At 50.6% G+C, this 27,572-nt stretch overlaps 7 protein-coding genes across 7 annotated transcripts; 4 read left to right on the top strand and 3 right to left on the bottom strand.

The window, feature by feature from the left end:
* Window positions 1-194: 194 nt before the first annotated feature.
* Window positions 195-2,310, top strand: AFUA_6G07470 (SUR7/PalI family protein; the record flags this gene model as incomplete). The annotated part of the gene is made up of 4 exons (XM_745546.2): window positions 195-811; window positions 869-1,344; window positions 1,398-1,850; window positions 1,906-2,310. Exons 2-4 carry the CDS (start codon window positions 1,207-1,209, stop codon window positions 2,308-2,310), a joined length of 996 nt encoding a protein of 331 aa, XP_750639.2. The 5' UTR covers window positions 195-811; window positions 869-1,206.
* A 558-nt stretch (window positions 2,311-2,868) lies between these two features.
* Window positions 2,869-7,070, bottom strand: AFUA_6G07460 (uncharacterized protein; the record flags this gene model as incomplete). The annotated part of the gene is made up of 2 exons (XM_745545.2): window positions 6,635-7,070; window positions 2,869-6,570 (listed from the first exon to the last, which is right to left on the bottom strand). Exons 1-2 carry the CDS (start codon window positions 6,785-6,787, stop codon window positions 2,869-2,871), a joined length of 3,855 nt encoding a protein of 1,284 aa, XP_750638.2. The 5' UTR covers window positions 6,788-7,070.
* A 98-nt stretch (window positions 7,071-7,168) lies between these two features.
* Window positions 7,169-15,492, top strand: AFUA_6G07440 (1-phosphatidylinositol-3-phosphate 5-kinase FAB1). The gene is made up of 2 exons (XM_745544.2): window positions 7,169-14,919; window positions 14,972-15,492. Exons 1-2 carry the CDS (start codon window positions 7,514-7,516, stop codon window positions 15,144-15,146), a joined length of 7,581 nt encoding a protein of 2,526 aa, XP_750637.2. The 5' UTR covers window positions 7,169-7,513; the 3' UTR covers window positions 15,147-15,492.
* A 57-nt stretch (window positions 15,493-15,549) lies between these two features.
* Window positions 15,550-19,482, bottom strand: AFUA_6G07430 (pyruvate kinase CDC19). Its single transcript, XM_745543.2, has 8 exons — window positions 18,462-19,482; window positions 18,325-18,369; window positions 18,209-18,255; window positions 18,061-18,141; window positions 17,878-17,999; window positions 16,944-17,777; window positions 16,804-16,885; window positions 15,550-16,744 (listed from the first exon to the last, which is right to left on the bottom strand). Exons 1-8 carry the CDS (start codon window positions 18,583-18,585, stop codon window positions 16,496-16,498), a joined length of 1,584 nt encoding a protein of 527 aa, XP_750636.1. The 5' UTR covers window positions 18,586-19,482; the 3' UTR covers window positions 15,550-16,495.
* Window positions 19,483-19,806: 324 nt separating this feature from the next.
* AFUA_6G07420 (F-box protein) lies at window positions 19,807-22,989 on the bottom strand. The gene is made up of 3 exons (XM_745542.2): window positions 21,289-22,989; window positions 20,988-21,229; window positions 19,807-20,926 (listed from the first exon to the last, which is right to left on the bottom strand). The coding sequence occupies exons 1-2, from the start codon at window positions 22,550-22,552 to the stop codon at window positions 21,108-21,110; spliced, it is 1,386 nt and encodes a 461-aa protein (XP_750635.2). The 5' UTR covers window positions 22,553-22,989; the 3' UTR covers window positions 19,807-20,926; window positions 20,988-21,107.
* A 144-nt stretch (window positions 22,990-23,133) lies between these two features.
* AFUA_6G07410 (uncharacterized protein) lies at window positions 23,134-26,133 on the top strand. Its single transcript, XM_745541.2, has one exon. It carries the CDS (start codon window positions 23,533-23,535, stop codon window positions 25,867-25,869), a length of 2,337 nt encoding a protein of 778 aa, XP_750634.1. The 5' UTR covers window positions 23,134-23,532; the 3' UTR covers window positions 25,870-26,133.
* Window positions 26,134-26,218: 85 nt separating this feature from the next.
* Window positions 26,219-27,484, top strand: AFUA_6G07400 (DUF1769 domain-containing protein; the record flags this gene model as incomplete). Its single annotated transcript, XM_077805015.1, has 3 exons — window positions 26,219-26,558; window positions 26,633-27,148; window positions 27,207-27,484. The coding sequence occupies exons 1-3, from the start codon at window positions 26,393-26,395 to the stop codon at window positions 27,482-27,484; spliced, it is 960 nt and encodes a 319-aa protein (XP_077661148.1). The 5' UTR covers window positions 26,219-26,392.
* Window positions 27,485-27,572: the final 88 nt, after the last annotated feature.

Genomic DNA, 27,572 nt, shown 5'->3' with positions numbered 1-27,572 from the left:
TCTGGTCTGCACGAAAATTGAGATGCCTAAATCGAGGCGTAGTCCGTTAAGTTTCATCAACCTCATCCACTATCTACTGTATGGAGTATGCATGAGTGCCAAGACTGAAATGGAGGAGCCTAGTCGAGGCTCCTCCTTTGAGATCCCTTGTGTTGCTTTTCTGTCACCCCACGCAGCTCATAGCCTCATACTGGGTGGAACATACCAAATACCAGCTCGCGACCGGTTGAGCTTAAATCCCACACTCTGAGAATACTTACAGGAGAGTTTTCAATCTTCAGCTCAGGACCCAATCGTAGACCACCGATCCAGAAACTAGTAGTTGTTGACTACCGAGAGCAATAGCTACTCCGTGCTGCTGCATCTACATCGTCTATGAGGTTGTCACATCTACTGAGTTACTAGGTAGTACTAGGTACACTTTGTGAAAGCAGTCAGGTAATGACGGTGGGATAGCTTGTGGATCACCTGATTCAGGCTGGTCAAGGTACTTTGAGGTTCTAGATGAATGGTTCCCAGGGGTCATGTAGTTTAATTGATGGCCATCAGCACCTTGCTAAAACATCTTGTTACTCTTTCGAGTAAAGAGTCCACAATCAGTCTGCATTTCACTTTTCGATATCGTATGAAAGTGTGGAATGGAACAATAAAAAAATCCTCCGCCAGTAGCCCAGCCACCGTTTATGACGTGGCGGTCTGGCACCCGCCACGAGGCTTTCGTGTCCCTTACCCCATCTGGGCATTTTGGTACAGCTAATTTGCCGGTCCCACAACGTTGCGGTGGAAACTTCTCGGGCTCGAGGACTACAAGGTTTCGCTGGTTACAGGACTTGGAGGAGTACGTAATCTGATGCTGATCAATTTATAGAAACGCATCGTGGCGTAGCCGTGTTTTCCATGCGTCTGATTGGTTCGCTGATCCTGGTACATCCTGTCACTGGCTGCGCCTCCCAAGCAATTTGCGATATTGTTGCCTGAGGCCTTCCAGATCGTCACCAGAGCAGATAATAAAACCATCTATGCTTCCATCTCACTTGGCTCATCATTTTCAACTCCATTGTACTTTCTAGCCTAGATTTCTTTCATTGCAGTCTCTGTCAAAGGAGTTGAGAGTCGCAAGAACAAAGAAGCGGACAAGCAAGAGACTACTATCCACTATCCACTTTCCAACAATCCTCAGCAGTCTCCACATCACCAATACACAATATGGGCAAAGCCGGTCGCATTGCGTGCATATTCACACCATATGCACTCACTATCGCCTCATTAGTATGCATTATTATGGTCGGCTTGGGCTGCACAAAGTCTAGTTCATCCACACTCAATAACCTCTACTTCTTCAGAGTATGTTTATCCAGCAGAAGAACCGAATGCCACACAAGACTAACTCCCGACAGGCCAATCTCCAAAACCTAACCACTTCGTCATCAGTAACATCAGCGGTAAACTCCGCTCTCGAGTCAGCTGGCGTCGATATCTCGAGTACCGACCTGGCCAAGGCCCTCGACGAGGCACAAAAGCAACTCAAGATCAAGGATTTCTACGATATCGGTCTCTGGGGCTACTGCGACGGAGATGTCACCAATGGCAACTACAAGACCCAGAATTGTTCCAAGCCCAAGGCCGAGTTTTACTTCAACCCTATCACAATCTGGCAACTCAACGATACCGGTGTGGAGGACGTCCTGCCGAAAGATCTGTCCAAGGCTTTGGATGTCTACAAGAATGTCTCCAAGTGGATGTTCATCGCCTACATCGTTGCCTTTATCGCGACCATAGTCGAGCTTGTCGTCGGTCTCTTTGCCATCTGCAGTCGCTGGGGTAGCTGCGTGACCAGCCTTGTCTCAGCTGTACGTTCCTCTTTCTTCGTCTCGGTATATTCCCGTCACTGACATCAAGACATAGGTCTCCTTCCTCTTCATCACCGCCGCCTCCGTCACATCCACCGCCCTCTTCACCGTTCTGAAAGGCACCTTCAACTCGGCCCTCAAGGACTACGGTATCAAGGGCTACATGGGAAAGAACATCTACATTGCCACCTGGCTAGCGGTCGCCTTCTCCCTGGCCGGCAGCCTCTTCTGGATCATTTCCTCATGCTGCTGCTCCGGCCGTTCCCCCTACCACGGCTCCAGCAAGACCCGCGGCGTCACCGCCGAAAAGGCACCTTATACCTATGAGCCTCTTGGTCCTCAGGCCAACCAGACCCCTGCTGCCTTTGGCAACACTTCGTACCCGCCTCCGGCTCATGGTACCCATGTTCCCATGCAGAATATGAGGAACAACGCCTACGAGCCCTTCCGCCATGTCTAACTTGATCATGATCCTCAATTGACACCTCCTAGGTTGATACGGATATACCACAGAAAAGACTACACCGACCTCCTGGCGTTTTTGTTATTAGCAAAACGGACGGCTCGATGACACATTTCTCTGCTAGAGTCGGAGAAATGTATTACGAATATGGATACTGCCGGATTCTGGATTCATCTGTATATTGCATCGGGTGGCTTGATTTCACTTGATTTGCTTGCTGCTGCCACAGAGCCTGGTTATGGTTTCAGGCTGGAGATAGATTGCTATCTTCGACATAGATACCCTCCCTATAGTTCAATTCATGGATTATGACTATCCTTTTCCGTTCCGTGTAGATGGGTATCATCTTTCTATTTCCGCTCAACGCCACACTGTATCCATGGGTATAAAACCTGTACGGAGACTGTTCCTTTTCGAAACATGAGAAGCAAGAAAATACATGAATGAATGCAAGATACTTTCATAAATGGTGTGGACTGGGAAAGGTGGTTTAGAAAACCTGTAGAAAGAGCGGAAGCTGATATAGATGTACTGAGCTGAAGCAATTCTGATGGATCAGCCTTCCGGTTCATCTGAGGGACGCGCGGGACTTGGAGGATGTCGGTCCAGCAAATCGCGCAAAGAAACCATTGGCGGATAGTCAACTAGTGGTTGGATGACTCCTCTCTCGTCGACAGGGAAACGGGCCATCCCACGGCGCAGTAGCTCGGACCTCACATTCGCATCCGCTCGGGCCAACACCTTGAATGGCGTGTTGGGATCGTCGGACCAAAATGGCCCTGTGCTTTGAAGTCGGCGGCAGTGCCACCCGACCCAGTCTTCGTCAAAACTGTCGGCCTCGCTTACTGCGTCGGACTCAGCGTCGGACTCATCTGCCGCTGGAGCGGTAGAACATCTGTCTTCGCCGAGTTCGACGCTAGCAATCTTGGGAGTTTCGTCCGCTGAGCCCTGCTCGCCTTCGTCATTGCTGGCGATAGTTTCGGGAATGCTACGCGCGTCGTCATCTGCGCGGTTGACACTAAACGAAGGAACCCCAGTAGTTACCTGCGGTTCCAGAGATTCTCTAGCTGATGAAAGGTCTGTTTGGTTCGAAATATCATGGACGTGATCTGAACGGGTGACTTTAGGCGTCACCTCCGTATCATGTGCTTCCTCCTTGTCGACCATGCGGTTACCTTTTTGTATTGTGTCACGATGCCGAGACGTGGGTCGCTCCAGCCGATAAGCCACCGCTTCGGACGGTGAGTTAGGGACAGGATCGTGTGAACGGGTGACTTTGGTAGGTGACAGTTCCATCTCAAGGGTTTCCTTAGCCATGCGCCGGCTGTTTGCGAATGAGTCGCGAATTGGCTCTCTAAGAGAAGCTGGCGACGTGCTCCAAGATAGTTGGTCAACCGTGGTTGCAGACTGTGAGGCTGGAGACTCAGGTCCTAACGAGCGCGTGTGGAAATTGGAAAGTCTGTCTACAAGACTGCCGGTGAATGAAGTGTTTGTTTCACGCTGCGGGATCACTGGGACGCCGGCGGCCCTCGAAGGTTCATGCTGCGCAGCAGATATTTCAATCCCCTTCGCTGTGAGACTGCGTTTTTTGTACGACGGCTTCAATATATAGGAGGCGAAGAAATTTTCGTACTCCATTGTCTTGAGGTCGGCTGCCGCGATTTCATTGATGTAACGTTTATATTCCTTCAGGTGCATGATAACAAAGTCATCCCAGAGGAACGACCTTTGAAATTGTCCTTTGGCTCGCAGTGCCTGTAGTTTGGAACACAACATCGCGAAATGGTTGAAGTCGCCATCGTAGTCGAGGTAGTCACTCCGGAACTTCTCGTAGACTTTCTGTGCCTCGGCGTGCTCCGCGGAGCGGTTGATGTAGGTTTCTCGGCGAGAAATCACGCTGAACGCAAGCTCTTGGACAGAGTCACCGTCTTCGCTGCACGCCACCTTTGGTCTTTTCGCAGGAGAAGTCTGCTCCATGTCAATTTCAGACACGCGTCGTTTCAACTCAGGCACTCGATAATCAGTAGGCGTGACTTGAGTGAGGCTGGGATAGCCGGTTGATGTTGCATTTCCATCGTCAGTCTGCATAGAAGAGTGAGCCTCTCGATATGACGAAAACGGATTCGATGAGTCTTCTACGTGACCCGGGGATGCAGTGATGAATACGCTCGGCTCACGGTCCTTTGGGCCACAGGAGTTCGACAGTTGAGCAGAATTCGGGGAAGTCGTGCCTGGAAATGACCACTCCCCACCGCTGAGCTGAGTTTCCATTATATTGACTTCACTGGATTCCGCAGTCCCATGCGCTTGCGTTGAATTGGACATCTCCTGAGAAGTGTGATCCTTCGCCTCATAATTGCTACGATAGGTGTTGCAAATTCGTGATTGAGAAGACGATTTTGCGGCCGGGGACGATGACTGTCCTGACTGTTGCGACTCCTGGCTTGCATCGCCTGTGCTTTGAGTAAGCTGGTGGAATCGAACAAGATGTGCAGCAGGAGTTTCCATGACCTGCACTTGCGCCTGAGTGGACAGAGCTGGAAGCGATGGATCTGAGCTGCCAAGTTGTTGCTCTGATTGACTTGGGTCTATCCCCAGCGGACGAGGGACAGACGTATCCATTACCGAGTCCTCACTCATCCGGTCAAGCTCAACCTGGGGTTCTTGCAGGTGATTTCGATCATCACCGTCGTCCAGTTGAGGAAAAGGCTCCCCGCTTGTTTGTACACGTAATTCGGTTGGGAGTGCAACAGAATTGTGGGACTCTCCTGCACCTTCTGGCGAAATTTCAAGCTCCTCCTGTTCATGCGATATTTCGTGATGAACACTTGCCCGCTGTTCCTCTTCCGCATCACGGAATGGCTGATTCGACGGACCATTTCCTCCGTTGCCTTTATACACAATAGGCCGTTCTACCGGTCTTGCCTCGGGCGGGCTACTGTCCACAGGTAGGTCCCGACCTCGGGGAGGAGACTGAGACCATTCGATCCGATCGCCGCTCGGGGTCTCATAGGCGGAGTCAGTGGAGCTGCTAGCATCCGAAGAGCTCGGACGGGATCCCTGGAGTTCCAAGGTCTCCAACTCCTTGATCTTACGTTCTTCCGCCCGAATACTTCTTTGCAACGCGATTTCATTCCATTGCTGTAGGAGCAAAGGGGGCACATTGGGCTGTGGATAACCCTGGCCAGGGGCTGGCGGTAACCAGCAAAGCTTGGCCTGCTCGTCTAACAGGTTTGCCTGATCCTTGGGTATAGCAATGTCTTCTGTTCGAATCTCTGTCATACCATCCCAAGGGTCTGCGTTGCTGTTATCAACTTCTGTTAGAATAGTCTCCACAGCTGGATCAACTTGTTCCAAATGATTTTTCTGGACAATCTCTTTTGAGACTGTCCCAATATTCACTGCGTGGTCTGGCTCTTTGTTATAATCTGTCAAGGTTCTCTCCTGGGTCTTAGTATCGGAAGGCCCTTTGCCGCTTCTGGTCTTGGCTGGTACTTCACCAGCCGTGTCGGTATCAGTTTGATCAGATTCCCTGACGGTTGCATTGCCGTTCTGACGAGGGCCAACAACCGAGGGACCTGCGGACAACTCATCGATATGCGCGGCGCAACGATTGATATTAGGCTCTTTGGTTGCTTCGTCAAGAGCATGATGATCCCTTCCTGAGGCGACAATATCCGTATCATTGTCTTTCTTTTGTTGTGAGTCTTGCGACGGCCTGGCAGAGGGTTTCAAGGAACCCAACAGCGTCTTTGCAGAGGCAAAAGCACTAGCAAAGAGTTCTACCGGCTGCTTTGGGGGCATCTGGGACATTAACTGGTTTTGAGAGTCGTTGATTTCATCTGTTTCGCCGTCCTGAGACTTGATCGACTCATCGGAGTGGCTCCCATTTCCCGAACTATCTGTGGTGGCAGTCTCTCGAGATTTGGCCATCTGAAGGGCAGATCGCATCAAAGCATACACCTCACGTTTGTTTCTGATTTTCTTGCCCTGTGGCGGCCTCCTAAGCCTGCTTTTATCCCATGCGATGCTGAAACGCTTGACGTACAGATGAATCTTGGGCTCTGCGGTGGTGTATTCGAAGACAAGCTCGAAATCCAACAAATTTATAGTATATCCTGGCATACCGCCCTTTTTCAACTTTTGGTCAGGGTAGTCCCTACTATACTCTTCTAACGACTCTCGAGTAAGGATCGCTTGAATCTGAGTATTCGTGTCCGTCAAGTTAGTCACCGGCGATCTTTCGTCTTCCAGCCACTAATAGTAAAGATGAACTCTTTAGTAAATCCCGCCCAATAGGTATCCATTTTGGCTTACTTACTTCCATTATCAGAGCCGAATGTGGACTATTGTCTGCGAAACGTAGGTTACTCCCATCATCTTCTAAGTGGGTTTCGCTCTTTGGCCCGTCGAGGTAACGGCTTAGCAATCGTTCAATGAGAGGAGCGATCCAGATCCCTGAAGAAGCCATCATGCGGACTAGGCAATTGGCTTAGGATGTAAAATATCATAGGTAACATCATAGGCCGTGAGAAATGAAGGCTAAGCCGAGGTATTATTGCAAGGTCGCTGAAAGATCTTATGGTTGCATGGAGTAGTGGTCGCTGGGATGGAACGGACGGTGGGCAATAATGCAATGCGTTCCATATTAAAACAGGTACTCTAATGGCATAGAAATGGTCTAGCCATAGTCTTTTGGAGTCAGTCCACTATTATTGATTCAGGACAATACCCCTCGTATCTCTCTATGATTCCTTTCATGCTTGACGCGGTTCCACGCGTAGGACCGCCTACCTTTAGTGGCAATCTAAACCGCCACAAAGTGCCTCAGCCACATCCACGTCATTGGGCAGCACCGCACATGTCCGCCCGCATCGTTGGAAAGTAACAGAAACATCGGAACCAGTCAACAATCAACTTCCCTTCACTTGACGTTTCCGATGAATAGTCATCCTTGCCTTTGGTCGCATATCTGTCCATGATGTAAACACCTTTTGAGATGATGCTCACTCTACCGGCCCAGGCTCCGTGCTTACCTTACAGGCTTCACTCACAGGTCCGCCTCAAGACCACAATGAGCTGTTCTGCAACAACTCACATGCATGAACTTCCGAAGTCTGACGCATACTAAGCGACCGCTGCCTGATACCTTTCAGCGTATAACAAGAGTACCGTCGCTGCTTGGACAAAAGGAACTTAAATGGCGTATCAACAGTCTCAAGGGACGTCAAGTCCATCCGCGTCCTCCATCTTCCTCCCCCTTGGGCGACGAGGTTCACGAGCCTCCGTCTCAAGCCAGGCCGAACGGGAAAGTCTGAATGCAGCCCTTGACCAGATACATACGGCTGCCTACCAGTCGGATTCTCTCACCGTATTCAATGATTTCACTACCCCTCCGGTTCCGGCTTCCGCTACAGAAGAAAAGAATCTTTCAGCAGAGCTGCAAGGTGGTCTGAGTGGGTTGTACAGCCGTTTTCGAACTTCTGTAGGAGGAATGAGAGACATTGTCAGCGGTGTTGGGAAGGCTTCTGACAAAAGCGCTCCTGACGGACCAGCAATGAAGAGTCCACCCTCAGAGCGCTCAGTTTCCAAGTTCGCTGCTGATTCAACAGGTCCCTTGGCCGAGGCTCAGCAATCCAACCCAAGCTCTTCTCAGGGCTTCAGGCTGCAATCTCCAACGCCTGGCAGCTCTCAAAACACTCACGAACTGCCTACAGGGAAAGCTTCGAAGCTCTCATCGAAAGCCGCAAGCATATCCTCCAAGGCCTCTGTCTCTCCTTCGCCTACACTTAAATCTCCTACCGTGCCCTTACCAAAGTCTACCAGCAATGCAGCAACCGTAGATCCGACAGTTACCGAACTTCATGTTAGCGCTGTCAAGGAACCCACACATTACTCGAGCAACACCTCCGTCAATGTATCTTCCAGCAGCCTCCAGACCGTGGGTTCTACGGGTGCTGAGAGAGAGGAGAACCATTATGTTCCTTCGATGAGTTCGTCCGGTTTCAGTGAGCGACTAACGCACTCACCAGCACTGTCGGCAAAGGCCCACAATCCGCCCAACGAAGGGCATGCCGCATTAGACTCCAGCAACAAATCGAAGCTGACAAGTCAACCATCCGACAGTACAAAGAGACTAGAGAGGCGTACCTCACATGATCTCGAGCCTTCATTGACTGCGCCGCTGCAAATGACAAAAAATACAACTCAGGGAGAAAGCGAGGGGACGTCACCTGCTCAAGATAGAATCAGGTCGAACTCCGCCACCTCTTTTGGCCTCGATCGCGCTTCAGTAACTGCGAGCTCTGGAGCAACCAGTGTTTCTCAGCTGCCTAGTAACAAGGCTGGTACCTTGCATGATTCTCAGGGTCCCTCTACAAGCGCAACCTCCTTGTCGCTGATGGATGGAAACCCGAAATTAGACGCATCACCAAAGGCCCCTTCCAAGGATAAATCCAAGTACAGGCCAGGTATGACCAGCCTAAGCCGCTTCTCGGCCTATGGTTCGTCCAAAAATCAATCAACCGAAGCAGCGGCCGACCCTCCCTCTTTGACGCCTATAAATACCGCTGTGGACTCTTTGCCCGGTCATAATGGAAGAAGTAAACGTCCAAATGCAGGAGGTGATGGGGTTGTATCGCAACTCAGGAGTAAGCTACTCAGCAAAGAGTTTTGGATGCGCGATGAGAATGCAAAAGATTGTTTTCATTGCGGCGAAACCTTCTCCACGTTTCGACGAAAGCACCACTGTCGGACGTGCGGCCAGATTTTTGACTCCAAGTGTACCCTATTGATACCAGGCGAAAGATTCGGTCAACCTGGATCGATCCGAGTTTGCAAACCTTGTGAAGCTATGATCAACGGACATGATGACGATTCTTCCGAGTTCTCAGATAGCGAACAGAGCCCCATGGTGTTAAATCCCAGGCTCTCCGAGCTAGGCTTAGGTAATTATTCACGAACGTCCGCCGATGACGATGACTCGTCGTCTATAATATCTCAATCTATCGAGCATGTTATGAAGACGCCTACGATGGCGATACCAGCAACACGACGCGCCGGGGAAGGCCATAACCGCCGTTCAGCCGTGCTTGAAATCAGTCCGGAGCGACCTCTGGTGAGACCTACCTCGTCAAGATCCCTCAAATCAACCCTGAATGGACGCCCGCATGCAATGGGCCACAAGCGTCATCACTCTCGCCAGCAATACATTCGCAACTTCAAATCTTTTCACGATGATCGGGCGCCTTTTCAACGGCGGACTGTAGAAGACAACCCCATGAGAGCTCGGTTGCCTGCGTTTCACAAAGATAATATTATCGACCCAGACCTAGCGCAGTATCTCTCTGACGATGCATCAAGCGGGGATGAGCAACCAAGTTTGCTATCTGCAGTCTCGGAGGGTTCTCTGTCGAAGAGCGGAGGCGACAGCGAAAGGACGACTTTTGGTGGCCTCTTGGCTGCCGTGAAAAAGGGTCGGTCTGCTTTTGGAGAGCGAAGCGCTGCCAGCTTCATTGCTTCTGCACGCGATGGAGATGAAGTCGGCAGCTCGAGAGCTGTCAATTTGCCACGCCCCTCCCGTCGGCGTAATCTTAGCGTTGCAAGCAGTATCCATCGCCATTCTCCCAGAGCCTCGAAGGACAGTGTGTCAAACCCACATGATGCTCCTGGTCATGTCTTTCCGACTGGAGTTACACCGAGCGGATTCAAGATGACCAGGAGTTCATCTATGAGAGGAGCGGGAGCTCCCCCGGTAGAGTTGAATAAAGCTAGCCTGCAACATGTTCGCAAACTCCTTCGCCAGCTGCTGAAGGATGCTTCCGTGCCTCACTCTAACAGTTGGGAGACTGCACTTCTGCCTATACTGCTCAAAGCAGCCGATGAAGTCGATCCAGACGTCCAGAACGGCGACGACATGGACATTCGGCACTATGTTAAGCTCAAAAAGATCTTGGGCGGCCGGCCGGGTGACACGTCCTACGTATCAGGCTTGGTGTTTACCAAGAACCTCGCTCTCAAAAGCATGCCTCGAAGCATTCCCCATCCGCGGATCTTAATTATAACATTCCCTCTTGAATACGCTCGTCACCAGCAGCACTTCATGAGCCTAGAACCCGTTATTCGCCAAGAGCGAGAGTTCCTGGAAAATCTCGTCAGCCGAATAGCTGCTTTGCGGCCTAACTTACTTCTGGTTGAGAAGAACGTATCTGGCTTGGCACTAGAACTGCTAGAAAAAGCCAACATTGCGACGGCTTACAATGTCAAATCGTCCGTACTTGAAGCCGTCTCTCGGTGTACTCAAACTAGGATAATAACCTCTATGGATAAACTCGTGACGACTCCGGTGCACAGTGATTGTGGCAGCTTTGATGTCAAGACATACGTGTACAACGGTCATAAGAAGACCTATATGTACATCTCTGGTTGTCGCAAAGAGCTTGGTTGCACGATTGTTCTTCGGGGAGGGGACCATAATGTGCTCGCGAAGGTGAAAAGAATAACGGAGTTTATGGTCTACGTTGTGTATAATTTGAGGCTGGAAACTTGCTTGATGAGAGACGAATTCGCCCAGATTCCCACTTCAGTTGAAGAAAACGCATCAAATGCTGGCGACGAAGCCGCCAATGTCGGGACATCCTCTACGATGATCAAATCGGATGACAAGTCTGCTACCGTACAGCCCTGCTCTCAAGGAGGATTGGACGAGAAGAAAATCGATCCTGCTTCTATCGGCAAGGCCACTATTACAACAGATAGCACAGAAGTGCCCGATGACGTTCCCATGCCGACTTATTATGAAGATATTGTGCGAAACACTGAGACGAAGATTCTATCCGCTTCCCCTTTCGTGAAGTTTGAGCCTCCTTATCTTCTTAAACGTGCTAGAGAAATGGAACGAAGGCTCGCATATCTGAAGCGTCTTCGTGATCAGGACATCAGCTCTGAACAAGCTTCGGACGAGAAGGCCAAGTCGCAAAAGTTCATTCTCATTACACCTGAAATGGTTCATCAATCTCCTCAGAATGCTTCTCCTAAAGTCAAGGAAGTTCTGCGTGCGGCTCATGATGCCGAATACGACAACGCCCTGCATCACTATCAGACCCAAAAGCGCCAATGGGAAGCATACATCTCGGGCGCCTCCAGTCTCTTCGACCCATACGCCCACCAGAATATAGTCGTGCTTTTTAGCCTTGTCTGCACTACCACATCTATTCCCTGCTCCGGTCCTGATTTGTTCGCTCTGGAGTACTATAACGAGCACGGTGACGACACGATATTCGAGCCGGACTGTACCATTGGACAATATGTCGAGGACATTTGCCAAAATGCAAACGCCATTTGCACAGCAAATGGCTGCGAGAAGCGGATGTTTGAACATCACCGTCAATACGTACATGGAGAGGCTCAGATAAGCGTATTTGTTCAGCCCTATCCATCAAAATTACGAGGTCTTCAGGACACGATTCTCATGTGGAGTTGCTGCAAAGTTTGCGGCAACGAAACACAAGTCTTCCCCATGTCAGATAGCACCTGGAAGTATTCTTTTGGGAAGTATTTGGAGCTCTCTTTCTACAGCAAGAACTTGCACGCTCGCGCTGGTGTCTGTCCCCACGACCTGCAACGCGACCATCTCCGTTTCTTCGGCTACAAAGACATTGCCCTGCGGATCCACTACGACACCATCAATTTGCTTGAAATCATCGTTCCGAGAACCAGGGTCACCTGGAAAGTGGACAACGACTTGAAACTGAGAAACGAGGTATATCTTAAGATAGAACAGCGTCTGAACCGATTCATGGGCTCTGTCAAAGCCCGATTGAAGGGCATCAACGTTGACAGTGTCGTCCCAAAGTTGGCAGAAGCGTGCAAGGCCGAGATTGAGGTACTCACTAGGAAAGCCAACGAGGACCACGCCGCATTGATCAAGCAGCTACAAGACAAGTATATTAGTTCGCGATACTGGGAAGTGACTCCATTGAACGAAGTACTTCGTTCAGTCCAAGAAAAGGTCGTGGAATGGGATACTGCCTTCGCTGATTTTGAGAAAAACTTCTTTCCGTCAGAAAAGGACATTAGGCGGCTGGCGACTCTGCAATTGAAGAAGATTTTCCTTGATAAGGACTCCTCCGTGACATCTCTCACGTCATCTGAAGAGCCTCCGACAACGCCGACCGAGGCCGAAAGTGGTCATGACCAAATGACTGAACACCCGCGCCCAATGCGTCGTATGACATTGTCACCCGAAAAAGCTCAGGATGTCCTCGTATCCGTGGTGGAAGAAGATTCAAGCGAAAAGAATGCCCACGAAGCTACCTTGTATAAGGATGAAGTCCCACTACCGTCGTCACCGAGCCCGGAGGAGACAGAACCTTCTATTCCTCCTGCAGCCGAGCCTGATGAGCCGGAGGGCTCACAGAGCCCTGAATCCACTGCTCAATCCGCTATGCCGGAGCAAGTACCTCCTTCAACCACGCCATCTGCAAGCAGCTTAGGCACCTCTGGTGCCACGTCGGATGCCGCTGAGTCAGGTAAAGTTTCACCAGAGCATCCTCCTACTGAGCAAGGGGACAGCCAAGGTCAAAATTTGGATACAGAGTCTCAAACACCTTCAAGTATGTTGAAACAACCCACTCCTTCGGGTATTCCTCGGCTTGCTGAAGGTGTTGTCCGACGAACTGGAAAAGCGACCTCTCCCCCGCTTCTCCGCGCCCAGTCCCAACCATTGCAAGGCCAGAGGGACAGAGTAAAGATGAGTGTACCGCTCCGTGGTTTCAGGGTAGGAGCAGCAGGCGCCGGCGGCTTAGACAACATCTCGAGCCCAACCCCGGAATCCAAATTTAGGCCCTCAGACAGGAAGTTTTCGGATCGGTTCGGCCTCACTGCTCTTAGAAATTCTCGTTTAACGCCCGGTCCATCGCTCATACCTCGGTCTGTCCCAAGTAGGAAGAATAACACCCGTGTCTCGAACTTGGCCAAACATTTCGAGCAGTTGAGTCGCGAATTTGAGAAGGAGCGCCAGAGAGAAAGACAGCAACGAGCTGCGAAGGGCACCCATTCTCGGGCGTACCCATTAGCATCATCAAAGCCGATTGTGGAAGTCTACAAGAATGTTAGAGACGCAGTGGAGGAGCGAGAGCCTTCTGGCGAAGGAGAGGACTTCATGCCTTCGACGACACCACGCCTTCCGCTCAATGAGTCGAGCATAGAGAGCGGTGAATCGCTGGAGAGAACTTCGGAAGAAGAACCTAGGGGTGAACCCGTCTTGCAGCGTTCCAGCACTCATCCGTCCACGACTGAAGATAAAGCACAAGGCGATCGCCCAACTGGATCAGAGGGTGAGGAGGAGATGCATAGCGATGAAGATCGAGCCTTAGCCGAGGACCTCCACACGACTGACTCGAACGATGAACTGGCTAAGCTGTCTCCGGAGGACGAACAGCTCGATCTCAAGGAGCTCCCGAAACATGAGCGAAGCAACCTCCTGAAAATGCTAACGAATTTCTGGTCAGAGCGCTCTGCGAGCGGTTGGGCATCCCTCGATTATCCCCTTAGCATGTCCGATCATGTGTTCGCAGATTGCGATATCATTGTGCGAGAAGACGAGCCTAGCTCCCTTGTTGCGTTCGCGCTTGCCTCGAGCGATTATAAAGAAAAGCTAGCCAATATCCAGAAACGATATGAGCAACTTGACGAAAAAAAGTCGATCTCGAAAGAGGGCTCGGACGCCATGAACGAGGCACAGGTTGAACATGCACTGCTGAGGTCTACTGGCACTCATCTCAAGTACCAGTTTCAGGAAGGGCAGGCTAAGATGTTATGCAAGATATTCTATGCGGAGCAGTTTGACGCCCTGCGGAAAAAGTGTGGCGTGGCAGAGCGAATTGTGGAATCACTGTCTCGTTGCGCTAAATGGGATTCCAAAGGGGGCAAGACAAACTCTCTGTTTCTGAAGACACTGGATGATCGGTTCATTCTGAAATCGCTTTCGCCTATCGAGACACAGGCGTTTCTCAAATTTGCTCCGGCGTATTTCCAGATCATGTCTGAGGCGCTGTTCCACGAGCTGCCTTCTGCCATTGCGAAGATGTTTGGGTTTTACCAGGTTATTATCAAGAATCCCGCCACGGGAACAGAGTTCAACTGGTTTTTGCTCTTGATGGAAAATCTCTTCTACGATCGAGTGCCGACACGGATCTTCGATCTCAAGGGCTCGATGAGAAATCGTAAAGTCCAGAGCACGGGGGAGCGCAATGAAGTGCTTTTGGATGAGAACATGGTGGACTTCATCTATGAGACACCACTGTTTGCCAGGGAACACTCAAAGAAACTGCTGAGCCAGAGCGTTTGGAATGATACCCTCTTCTTGGGTCGCCAAAATGTTATGGACTATTCGTTGATGATTGCCATTGACGAGAGTCGGTCGGAGCTGGTGGTAGGTGTGATTGATTGCATTCGCACGTACACCTGGGACAAAAAATTGGAATCATGGATCAAGGACCGGGGATTTGCTGGCGGAGGCAAGAATCGGCCTACTGTCACGAGTCCCAAGGAGTATAAGAGTCGATTCAGAGAGGCAATGGCTCGATATGTGCTTCAAGCACCAAGGTATGTAGTTCCAGCGATTTAAATTGGCAGCAATCGCTAATGTTATTCCCAGTTGCTGGCATCAACTCCAACCAACCCAATCATATCGAAATCAGCCTGCGGAAGCACATGTCCATCACCTACCTCAGGCTCCTCAGGCTCCTCAGTCTTCTCAGCCTCCTCAGAGCACCGATGGTGACGACGCAGATGCTAGTGCCGACTCCGGTGGTTCTCAGAGCCAAACTTGACGGCTGTCGTGACCACGGCAACTTTACGAGCTTACGACACTTCATGTATAACTGGCACGCTACCAGGACTTATGACTTGCATTCAATGGAGGCGTTGGCGGCCGTGCACAACACAGAGGGCATTTGATCTGTTTACATTTAGCATGCTCAGAGCATTGTACACTCTTTTCTGATATGTTTTTGTTGAGATATGGCATACGACACGAGCACATAACCCGTGGAGTACTCAGCGACGGGTGACTAAACTGTGGCATGACTTTCCTTTTTACCGCTCCCGAGAATGTTTTATAGAAACAATCAAACGTCCCAGAGACAGACATATTAAACCAAAGCTTGAGACTGGCGATCAAATGTAGTAATGTAGTCCTAGCTTCTTCGGCTTCCGTTTCACCGGGCGAAAAGTGAACGAACTTTCGGCAGGTTCCGGGACGACCGTGGGGAGACTCGAGGCATATGATTTGCCCTTGCTGTTCAGCAGCTCGGATTTTCAATTACAGTCAGTCAGAGTATCTTATTTTCTCCGGATTTTTAGTCCTACAGAATTTCTCTCTTTTTTCACTGTACACCTTTTGATTCTTATTGTGAGATGGTCTTCTGTGGTTGCGAATCTGATGGAGAGAAAACATGTATGCCTCAGGACGGTGGCCGAGCCTCGGCTCCAGCTGCTCTTCCGTCCTGTTTCTGACCCGCGTGCGAGAGCCTTTCCCCCGCATTGCTCTCGCTCCCTTGATTCTCTTTCTTTGTCCTTTCTCTCATGCTGCGAAAGAGTATCTCTTCGTTTGCCCTTAGTGATGAGTATTCCGGGCATTTGATGCGGCATTTCAAATCTCGCTACGTCAAGTTGGTTGGTCTATGTGATTCTTCAGCAAGGCGTGACCAGTTAACATAAACACGGACAAGCGCTGCCACGCAACTAACACAGAAAGGGCCGACTAACAGCTTACACTGAACAGTTATTGATTTCGTTCTCATCATATACATGAGCAATTCATTAATCCAGCATTAGGAGACTTCCTCTGAATGATGGCTGATTAACGCTTCAAAACAAGATCCACAGCGAATTTATGTTCCCCAGGTTAAGCGTCCACTTTATCCCAACCAACTTCAATGGTGAAAAGAAATAGCAGGCTCCTCCGGGCTGCTATGTTTTCATCACTACTCCATGTCTGATCATATCCACTGGCGAAACCTCGCAGTGAGAAAGATGGGCGACTGTCTGGAGTGCGCGCGATTTCATCGGTCGTCGAGACATATCTACAAAGTCCAAGACAAGACAACCCCTTATCGCACATGATCCGACCGCGGTCATTACTGTTTTTATCCACCGGAAATGGCAGTCAGGATCAGATTTACTCTTCAGCAAGGCCAAGGTTCTCCTCAGCAGGGACCACACGGACAGTGTTGGTGTGTCCCATGCCACCGCGCCAGCCCTGGACACAGACGATGTTGTCGCCCTTGTTGATGAGGCCGAGCTTGAGAGCATGAGAAATACCCCACTTGAGGCGGCGGTCAACATCCTCCTGCCAGATCTTGACATTGAAGTCGGGCTTCTTCTCAGGGAAGGTGAAGGGCCAAACACCACGATACAGATGGGAGTACTTGATTGCACGGTTAGCGACGCTCATTTGTCCAACGATGACGACGAGATCAAACTTACCCGGGCGGCCATGGGGTTGCGAGTGACCATGATGATTGGGCAGACAGGGCGATACTTGGAAAGAAGACGAGCAGTTTTACCGCTAAGGATCTACTGTTAGCGGAATTCGGTCGACCGCAGATGACAGCGATATTACATACCTAGTGGTCAAGACAACAATGGCTCCAGCGTTGAGCTCAAGACTGGCGCTGACGGCAGCCATGGCGATAGACTCAACGGTGTCAGTGGGGCGGGGAGCAAGGTTACGCAATTCGTCAAAGACCTGGAAGTGAGGAATAGCGACCTCTGCAAGCAAGCAGGTCTCCGACATCATCTTGACAGCCTCGGTGGGGTAATTGCCCTTGGCAGTCTCTCCGGACAACATGACACAGTCAGCGCCGTCGAGAACAGCGTTGGCAACGTCCGATACCTCCGCACGGGTGGGGCGGGGGTTGTATGTCATGGACTCGAGCATCTGAGTGGCACAGATGACGGGCTTGCCCTTCATGTTACACTTGGCAATCATCATCTTCTGGGCCAAGAAGACCTTGGGCGCAGGGATCTCGATACCCAAGTCACCACGGGCGACCATGACACCGTCAGTCTCCTCGAGAATCTCATCGAAGTTGTTAACACCTTGCTGGTTCTCGATCTTGGCAATAATTTGAATCTCCTTGCCCTCCTCGCCAAGGACTTCACGAATGTGACGAATGTCGCTTCCGCGACGGATAAACGAGGCGAAGATCATGTCAACCCTATTCTTAACACCGAACTTGAGATCGTTGATATCCTTTTCAGAAAGAGCGGGAAGATCAACGTCAGTGCCGGGCAGGTTGACACCCTTTCTAGACGAGATGTTGCCATTGTTCAGGCACCTGACACGAAGGGTCTGATCGTCAACAATCTCGAGCACCTCAAATGAGAGAATACCGTCGTCCACATAGATCAGCTTGCCGGGTTGGATGACCTTGGTGATGTTCTTGTAGTCGAGGTACCTGCCAGGTTTATCGTCAGCTCACCTATTCTCAAAATGGAAAGCTTGCGTTTCCCAGGGACAATGAGACCCAACAACGCTCGGATATTTTGTATACTTACATGTTCTTGTCGTCGCTGGCGGTAGCATACTTCTCATCAGTGGTGATGTTGAGTTCGTGACCAGCTTGGATAGGAATATCCTTGTCGCCGACGGTGTTTCCGGTACGGATTTCAGGTCCTTTCTAAAGTGGGAGTCAGAGCTGATGAATGGTGGTGGGAAGCACCGGATTTCATGAAACTCACAGTGTCAAGAGCAATGGCAACAGGACGTCCGGGCTGAACTCTCTCGGCCTCCCGGGCGTTGTCGATGACGGATTGGTGGTACTAGAAACGTCAGAATTCTGCTCGCAGCCTTCCTATCAAGCTATTGGGACGCTGGATCCAGGCTAACCTCATACGAGCCATGAGAGAAGTTCATGCGAACCACGTTGAGACCAGCTATTTAAAATTATCAGTTCATACAGTCGAGGGCAGGGGAGTCATTGAGGAAATATTTCCCGCTCGTACCTTTGCGGAGAGCATTGATCTTCTCGACGGAGTTTGTCTTGGGGCCTGCGGAGGCGGTCAACGTCAGTATCTTGTGAGACCAAACAATTCGTAGGGGTGTGGATATTCCAGAATAAGATTGAGAAGCTCCGACATACCGATGGTGCAAATGATGGAGGTGCGACGGAAGTTCTTCGCAGGAACCATCTCCGTGTTCAGCTTGGCGTGCCATTCCAGCTTCATACGGTTGCTCAGGTGGTCAAGAGAATTGCTGGCGGCCATTTTGAACGACTCCTCTGATGGATTTGAAAGAAAGGATGAAAAGAAAGAATTGCTTCAGATAGTGTTGTGAGGGGAGAGAGGGGAAGATAGTAGAAAGTTGGATTGAGGTGAAAGCAGAGCAGCAGTGTCGATAAAAAAAGAGGGACCAGGACCAGAGTTGCTCCGGTGAGGGAGGGAGGGGCGGCTCCAGTCAGGCTCCGTCGTGCGCGGGAGGGAAAATACTGTTGGCCGTCCGATGCCCCCGCGAGCAAGGGAAATTATCTACGCGGTAGTTTACAGTCTATTAACTGTGGTCTGAGTAGTGTCTACTAGTACTAGATGGATCATTAGTTCCCTGTGAGTTAATATTAATCACATCTTTGAATTTTGGTTACTAGTCTTATCTCAACTGCAGAATGCCGTTATCAGGTCGCGGCATAAAAAGAAAAAGCCCTGCAACCTGTAAACTCTGTGCATGATCTACTACCTGGATGAGCAATGACCATTTGGACCAAGAAAAAAAAAGGAAAAAGGAAAAGGTTGAGTGGGCTCCTAGCATAGAGGATATTGGCATCAGCTTTTGTTGATACCAGTATATTAAAAAAGGTATTGATAGGGATTGGTGCCTCTGGTGGTTGCTGGACAGAGTCAAGTACCGAATTGACCGAGCAGATTCAGACTTTGATAGGTTTGCTTCTAAAGAGCCCCAGCATCTTGCTGTTCAAATATCGGCAGCCAAAATCCCCAAGCGAAGCTATGGTACTCTGTACTCCGTCCTTTGTAGGCGAGCGAGCACCAGCAGCAACTTGACCAATGTGTACACCGGCCAGATCACTAGTCCTCTTTCAGTTTGAGAGCGCAGCTGTTGGCATAATGAGTAAGCATCCATAATGCCCCAGCCCCAGCCCCCAGCCCCAGCCCCCAGCCACCTCCCTCACCGCCTCCTGGCTGCCTCCGGATATTGCCAGCAAAACAGCTCTTGTCGTTGGAAGTGGAGCGGCAAAGGCCACTAAGACAGACCTATTGGACCCCTCACGTGTACTCCGTACCTCCGTACATTCACCACCTTCCCTGACTTCCACGGGTCTTCCATATAAAGTCCTACTCTGCTTTTTGACTACTGGTATAAACGTCGCTGAGTGGCTGTACCGCCTTTCTCCTCACTATTAATCTTGCAGATAATCTCTGGGGAACTTTGAGGAGCTATCGTCATTATGGTAGGTTTTTGTTTGTCGGCGTTGGGTGCCTACTATCTATGTAGATGGGTAGCTACCCTAACCACCACTCTGTGGACGATATGCTGATGTGCGATCGGTGCAGCTGGGACGACTGACTCATTACGCTTTTGACGCTGTGCTCTGTAAGTACTTATCTGCCGGCTTGGTGGTGATGCGGAGGGGAATGACGGACAGCTGATGGATGCTTTTGATAGTCTCTGCCTTTCTGGCGGGCATCAAGCGCTCGACTGGTTTAACGTAAATATTCCCTGCACTCTTGACGATTTGAATGCGAATGGACCGGTTGGTGGAGAAGGTGTTGATGGACTGAAGCTAATCTGTTTCCCCGCGTCCTGGTCCGGGCCGCGTGGGGTTCTCACAGCCCTAGTCTCGACACTGACAAGATCACCGATAACAAAGACTTCAAGAAATGGATCAATAACTATCTCGGCGTTGGCGAGTGGGTCATGGACCAGTCGGTGGCTGTGCTGTCGTCCACGAGTTATTTCGAACGCAAGCGGTGACGCTGGTCCGATGTGTGATTGATGTGGAGGGCTTAGAATCGCCGGTGTACGATGGGAGGGACGACTGGCAGTCCACAACTTTGAATGGTTTTCACTGCGGCCTGTTTGCATGCTTGTTGTTGGAGTTGATGCGTCGGACATACCATACCCAACTCAGATCTGTTATGCTGGATTACATGTAGAAAGAGGGGACAATCGGGCGCGGGTTGTATCCCAGTTAGCCCGCTGCGTGGCAGTTGATTCATGATTGACGATTTCTGGTTTGCATTTCCATTTGATTGAATCAGACTATGGCGTTAGGGATGCCTTCTTTTTCGTGTCTCTTGACTCCTGCATACATATCTCCACATCGTCGAATCTTTTCTTCCGCATTTCAGACTCTAAATAACTGTACTCACTTGGACTTCGAACCATGAACAGATGCTCGGCACTAGTGACATAACCCATATCCCTCGAGGACTTCGAATCGCACAACAGATCAATTCCGATGGTATAGTCATTTATAGCTCTGCTGGTTGATCATGGCTTCAACAAGTAATAGGCGTTTGTAACTACTCGCGCACCGGGCGATGAATAGTATAGTCTGTTCAAATGTGTGATTCAGACTGATGCCCACCTCAGCTGTGCACCATGTCTGTTAGCGAGTCATGATACGAAGTAGAAGAAGATAGGCAATACATACAACGTTTTCAGGTTTTCAGGTCCGTCAATTCGTGCATGTATGTTGATTGATCCCTCGTTCATTGCGCTGCCTCTGTTGTACTCCGACCCGGCAGTACCGTTGCCAAATCAAGAGTGCGAATCATGTCTGAATAAGCGCACCAATGTCAAGTCTGTGGAAATATGACATGTGGCCCATAGCTTCCCAATAGAGAGCGACGCAGTCGGGTGATATTAAAATCAGCTGCGATGGAATAAAAGTGTCTATAGAAGTTGAAGGGTCAACGCATGTTCCTAAGAAAGCATATTGATTGATAGCTTACCGTCTCTGAACCCGAGACCTGCCACATGCCCCTTACTACGAACAATCCTGCATCCTCGGAACAAGGCTTCTTCTGCGACACGGACCATACCTCCTGGGCCAATGTCAGGCGCAATAAAAGATATCTGGCCTCGAGGGACATTCGGGTCTCCTGTGAGCTTAATTGCCTCGAGACTGCCCTTTTGAACGATTTCGTCGGGACCAGTTTCTGGTTCGCCAGAAGAGCCGGTCGCTTCGTCGTCCCGGTCCCGTTGTAGGAAAAGCAGGAACTCGCACCCATGAGCAGAGTAATCACCAACCCAGATTCCCTGATACGGTTTATCTTTCGTCGGCGTATATAGGTGGGGGTCCAGTGTAGCATAGGTCGACAGCGTCTCGCTTCGGCCGGCGGTAAACATAGGCATCCCGAGCCGAAAATGTGCCCAGCGTCGAATCCGAAACGCGTGTTCGGACATATTCGCTAGACTTCGTGGATGCTGATCCCAATTCGACCACTGTGCTTCCATATCCCGGTAGACACGATGTTCACTAGGAATGATTGGTGGGGGCCACTGCTTGTCAGGGTCTACTGGCAGGTTCGGCGGTGATTCTGAAGAACACAAAGAGAAAGCATTGAAGACATGTTGTGTTTCTATCGCCATTGGCATGCGAGTCTCACCGTGCAAATAGCGCGGCAGACGGCCATGATTGTTCTTCAAGAGAAGAACTGGGTCATCCAACCAAAGACTGACCTTGGGATCGAAGGGTTGGACCATGACATCCGGATTCGACTCCCATACTTGAAATGGACGGCTACGTCTCTCGGCAATAACCCGGTATGCCTCAATGACTCCTCTCCTTGGATCATATCGCGCCAGAATTAGGTTGCCTGTATGCTCCGTATCCGAAAACCAGATTTTATGCTGTGGGATGAACCAGCACGGGTGGTAAGCCGCGTAGAGGTCGCGAAACGACTTGAAAGGGCTCGGGTCATGGACCTTGAATGGCAGATAGGCATTGACCAAATCCGCCCACAGGAGTTCGTTGGTTGCATGTTCGGCTAGGGAATGGCAGGTTTGTGACACTTGAGCCAGATCCGTCGCCGACAAGTACGACAGAATTTGGTGAAGCAGTTCCGCCGGAAGCTGCACTAGAGGTGACTTCGGACATTCATCAAGTTTAGAATCCGTAGCTAAGCTTTCTAAATCGTGATGTTGCTGCTCCGGTTCATGCAGCTCGCCCGCCAGCTGGAACGGGTCCGGGGAAGTATTCATATCGCCATCCATAGCTGCGATGCTTTCCGGCTGCTCTGTGTCGGATGTATTTGTGTAATCGTACGTAAGTATAGACAAATGATAAGAGCAACTATGGTCCTGGGATAAAGGTAGATAAGGAGTAATAAACTAGCAACACTGCAGGCATGGCATTTCAGCTTCCAGGAAATCGACAAATGACATCATTCGTGTAGGAGATGGGAGAGCAATTAATGGGTTCAAGTCAAATAACTTCAATCTAGAGCTGCCGTTACCGGAGTAGATCAGCAAGGGATAGCTCTTCTTCTCGGAACACCGTGAGGCATGCGATATCACTGCTCTCCGACTTTCCCTGTACCGGGACTGGTGCGGGGAGACGCTGGTGTTGATCGCTGTGCTCTTGGCCAGTTGGTGTTGCCGATAAGATAACCAGGTCTCGATAAGCCGATAAGCAATGCAGGACCGTGGACTCTCCTGAGTTCTAATTAGCTCTGACACATAACCCATGGTTGCCTCGAATCTACAGTCCTAGAGGTAGGTAATCATGACACGATCACTCCACGCAAAGGTCAGGCGGTTCTCATCGTGATCGGCTAAGACATGACTCGGATTGTATACGGAGTATATGGAGGCAAATTCTAGGCTCCGAGTCACCTGACGGGTTGTTTACATCTTCTAGATCGGGAAGTATGGATCCATAACCGACGCGTAGGGAAGGCACCAGGGAGGGTTGCTGCCTGTGCCTTCCGTCTTTGGATGAGGTACATATAACCCCTCGCTGACTTGTCTCATACTTCGCTCCAAGTGCTGTCTCAGACGAAGGCGTTGTTTGTTTGTTTATCTATTGGGAGATAAGATACCCCGGAATCATCCTTCTGCAATCGAAGTGAGCTGTAGCATCATTTTGATCAATTTTATCATCCCTTCCATTTATTTTGAAGAGATCCGCCAATATTTTGGATACACGTCCCGGCTACCTCACATAATTCTATTGTTGAACCTGCACGTTCAGAATGGCCGCCAGAGTGACTCGAAGCCAGAGTCGGAAGACCTCCACCACCTCGTGCAAAAGGAAAAGCGAGCCCGAGGATTCTGTATCCTCTAAAAAGGTCGCTGAGGGGATACCTTCAGCGACGTGCAAGACACCCCAAAGACCAAACAAGAGGGTCCGCTTCTCGGACCCCGGCCTTCGGGTCCAGGAACACGACTATTCCACGGGTTTGACACCCGCGCTGCTTCGTACCTCATTTGAGGATCAAGGGGATGCAGGCCGTATTACCCGCAGCCCGAGCCGACGGATGCGGCGGCGCTCTGCTCCTCTACCACGGTCCCTCTATCCGCAGGACCCGTCACCTTCGGAGCAAGTGGTGCAGTTTACGCCCTTGCGGCAGATCCTAGATCCTCGCACGAAGCGACGGCTTTGCCGTACTGGCCTAAGTGATGAGGTCAACCACATAGAGCGCGAGAAACGTGAGACCGCTTACTACGAAAAGACCATCCAGTCCTTGCTGCGCGAAAGAGATGCGTTGAAGCAGCAGCTAGAGTCGGCGAGGTCTACCCAAAATGAGAGTCAATTCAGGCACATGGATGATGTTCCCACGGCCATGTCGCCACGGAGCAGAATCGAACATCTAGAGGCCGAAAACGGTCGTCTTAGGGAGGAGGTCTCGTTCTCCTCGATCCAAAATGGAGATGATCAGGATTCTTTTAGCACGACTGACACAGTCATTATTAATGATAGTGCATTCGAGGGGGATACTATTCTTATGTCCAACTCGCCTGTCATCCGCGGCTTAGATGGGAGTCATTGCCCATCCTCAGACAATTTTTCAAGCCTGCACAATCATAATACAGCGACCGACGTTGGTACTCAAGCTCATTTGCCTGATGAGGAACAAGAAGTCGAGATACGCACTCTCTCACTCGATCTGGAAACTGCCAGAAAAGAGAAAAGGGACCTATTCAACGCAGTTCGTGCTCACTCTTCCGCATTCGATGGCACACCTCTTGGCCAGCACCTGCGCCGATCCTCTCCGCCTCCGGATTTTCTAGCTCAATTTATGCCTGCGCTCGCCGAGGTCGTTAATCGTGCCTCAGACGCTGTCGGCGCTCTGAATTCAGCCGCGGAAGAACTTTCAAGCATGGGGTTTTCCGGAACTACCGTGAACGACATCATTTCCGAGATGCGCCATCGCTTCCGTTCGGCGCGTCTCGGTCTAGAGCGCGCACTGCCTGGAGAAACAGCCAATGTGGGCCTCGAAGATGGAAGTGCCACATTGGCCGCGCTGGTCAATCGGGTAGAGCTGTTGGTAAAAGACCTAGAAGTGGAGCGTGATTCTCACCATGGCTTGTTAGGTCGTGAAAAGGCGCTGCGTGGCCAATTCGATACCCTCTTAACTAGGTACGAGGCAGCGACGCAGAAGATTCGGGATCTGGAAGAGTCAAGGGCAGCTTCCGCCAGTGATATGCTTCACACCAGAATGCGAATGCAGGAACTCGAACGCGAAGGAGAAGAACAGGTCGTTAGCATTGACAGGTTGAATGCAGCACTTAGCAAATATTCTGAAGAGGTCAAAGGGCTCGAGATCCTGGTGAATCAACTGGAAGCTGATAAGACCGCCTCCCAAGAGCAGCACAGCCAGCAAGTGTCTCAACTTGAGGAGAGATTAGCTCAGGAGAAAACGTCACGTTCTGCGGCCGAGTCTGCTGTTGCTGAGCGGGAAGAACGTATTCGTCAACTCGAAGGGGCAGTGGAGACAAATCAGATCCGCGTGTGTGACCTTACTGCGAAGGTGGAGTCGATTGAAAAAGAGCGACGGGAAGCAATTGAAAGCTTAGAACAAAAGATAGCCGACCAGGTCGAGCATCATGAAAATGAGGTAGGTCTTTTGAACGCCCGGGTCTCGGAGCTCACCACCGCGCTTGAGGCTGCCAAGTCAGAAGCAGAAAAGCTGCACCGAAGCAACATAGGGCTGCGGGAGCAGCTGCAGCAAGAAATGGAGGCCAGGGACAACCTGTTGGATAGATGGGCTGCGCATCAAGCCCGGTCATTTGCTTTCGTGAAGGAAACCGTCAATTCAGAGCGACGAAAGGCGAAGATCCGTGCCGCAAATTGGGAAATGAAGTCAGATGATCTTCACTCGGACGGCGTTCCTCTTCCAAGCGAGCCGATTACTCCAGTCAGTATGACCAGGTTCGTTGATGTGGAGGTTGGAAGGGGTAAGAATAGAAGGCGGCTTGATAGTGGGATTGGCATTTTGACCGAAGAAGACATTATAAACGAAGTCGAGGACGGCGCTGATCTCCCCATGGACGTTAATCTTCTGCCGTCCGATCCAGCCGAACTATGAGCGCTGAGATGCTCGTCGTTCCTTTTATATCATCCTATGTTCGCTTGCTGAGTCTTGCTATCATGATTCCACTCACCGCTCTGGATTGATTAGAATGGCTTTGTGTACGCCAAATAGTTGACCTCATCATCAAATTGTTGGTTCGATTGGGAACTTAGATATATCTTTGCAAGTATAAACCATCTTGGTCGATGCTGCCCATATCCGACTGCGCATCCGGTAGTGGTAGTAGATGTGGTGGTAGCATGCGGGTAAAAATAGATAAGGTCTGGAGGTCCAGCTTATCGCGGAAATTCCGTTCAGCAGATGACGTCGGTAGGCGTTCATCAAGAGCCACCAGCTGGGATAGAACCAAGAATATCAAGGACGATCATGCACCTGGGTTTTGTAGAGCCGTATAAAGCGCTTCGAGCTCTAACACTAGTGTATCTGTTCTTTTACGTATACTTATGCAGCGATTGATATATGTGTAATACCAGGATTATACCAGGATTCATATGGAAGAAGCAATTGAACATTCAAGATGTTTAGTGGGACCCAAGCTCACAAGTACCGACTCAAGGTCACAGCAGGAGCGGAGTACAACCCAGAGAGCCACAAGATCGTACCTGTCAACAGGGACCAGACACTACGAATCGAGAGTGGCCTTGCGACAGTGAGTCTCTGCGTTCGGATCCAGAACTTCACCGGTGAGCACGAACAATCCCCCCCTCCATCTCTCCGCGGCGCCTTGGGGAAAAGAGGCTCACGATCAGGAAACAAGGCTACCCCGACGACTCTCCCAAAACACACCCCTACTTCTCGCACCCCCTCCACCGAAACGACCAATACTCCATTTCCTTTGCCATTGTCTTCAAGAAACCCGTCAACAGCAACGACCTGATCTTCGGCAATGACTTCGACAGACCCATCCGCGACCGCCTTCCACCGGGCTTCAACGCCGCGCTGAAACTCGTCAAATGGACCATCGACCCGGCCATGGACGGCGACGCGTACGCGGATAAACCACACTTGTATAGTCCCGCCGTGGCCGCGCTGAACCAGTTCCGGATTGGGGAGACGATTGCTAAGAATGATGAGGTGCCGACTGTGCATGATGTGGTTGTTGAGGAGGGGGCTGATGGGTCGGGCGTGGAGGAACGCGCGCAGAGGGGCATTCCCGAGGGTGTAGCGGAGCGGCGCAAGATGTTCCAGAATGAGGAGGAGAGGCAGAAGTTTGTGTTTGAGCCAGGAAGGGTGTATTCGGCGGATTTTGGGAATCCGTATCTGGTTTTCAATGGTTGGTCTACCCTCGTTCACCTTGGTTTGCCGATGGGCGCTGGCTGACGGTGACTTAGATTTCTCGTTGCGGCTTCCTGGGTTGACGGTCCATGCGACCAAGTTTATTGACGAGAAGAACCATGATCTGCGGTATGTTTTGAAGAATAGGGAGACAGGGGAGGTTTATTTTGTTGTGCTGTTCACGCTCATCTTGCTGGATATGGAAAAAGAGCCGGAGGTCAAGGAGCGCTCTAAGCAGGAGATCCAGGAGGGCACGGGGAAGCATGGGGAGAATGAGGGAAAACTAGGCAAGTTTGAATGGGAGCCGGAACCGTCAGCGGGGGATGTTGAGTGATGATCTGTACTAGTATCATACCGTCTGCTCTTGTGTTGGGCCAAAAGTCATATATACTAAACCGCTAGAAAATAGACTTTTGGTGGTT

Source organism: Aspergillus fumigatus, chromosome 6 (assembly GCF_000002655.1).
Source record: "Aspergillus fumigatus Af293 chromosome 6, whole genome shotgun sequence".
NCBI classification, from domain to species: Eukaryota; Fungi; Ascomycota; class Eurotiomycetes; order Eurotiales; family Aspergillaceae; genus Aspergillus; species Aspergillus fumigatus.
The sequence above is the reverse complement of the archived record's forward strand: the minus strand, read 5'-3'. Positions and strand labels throughout refer to the sequence as shown.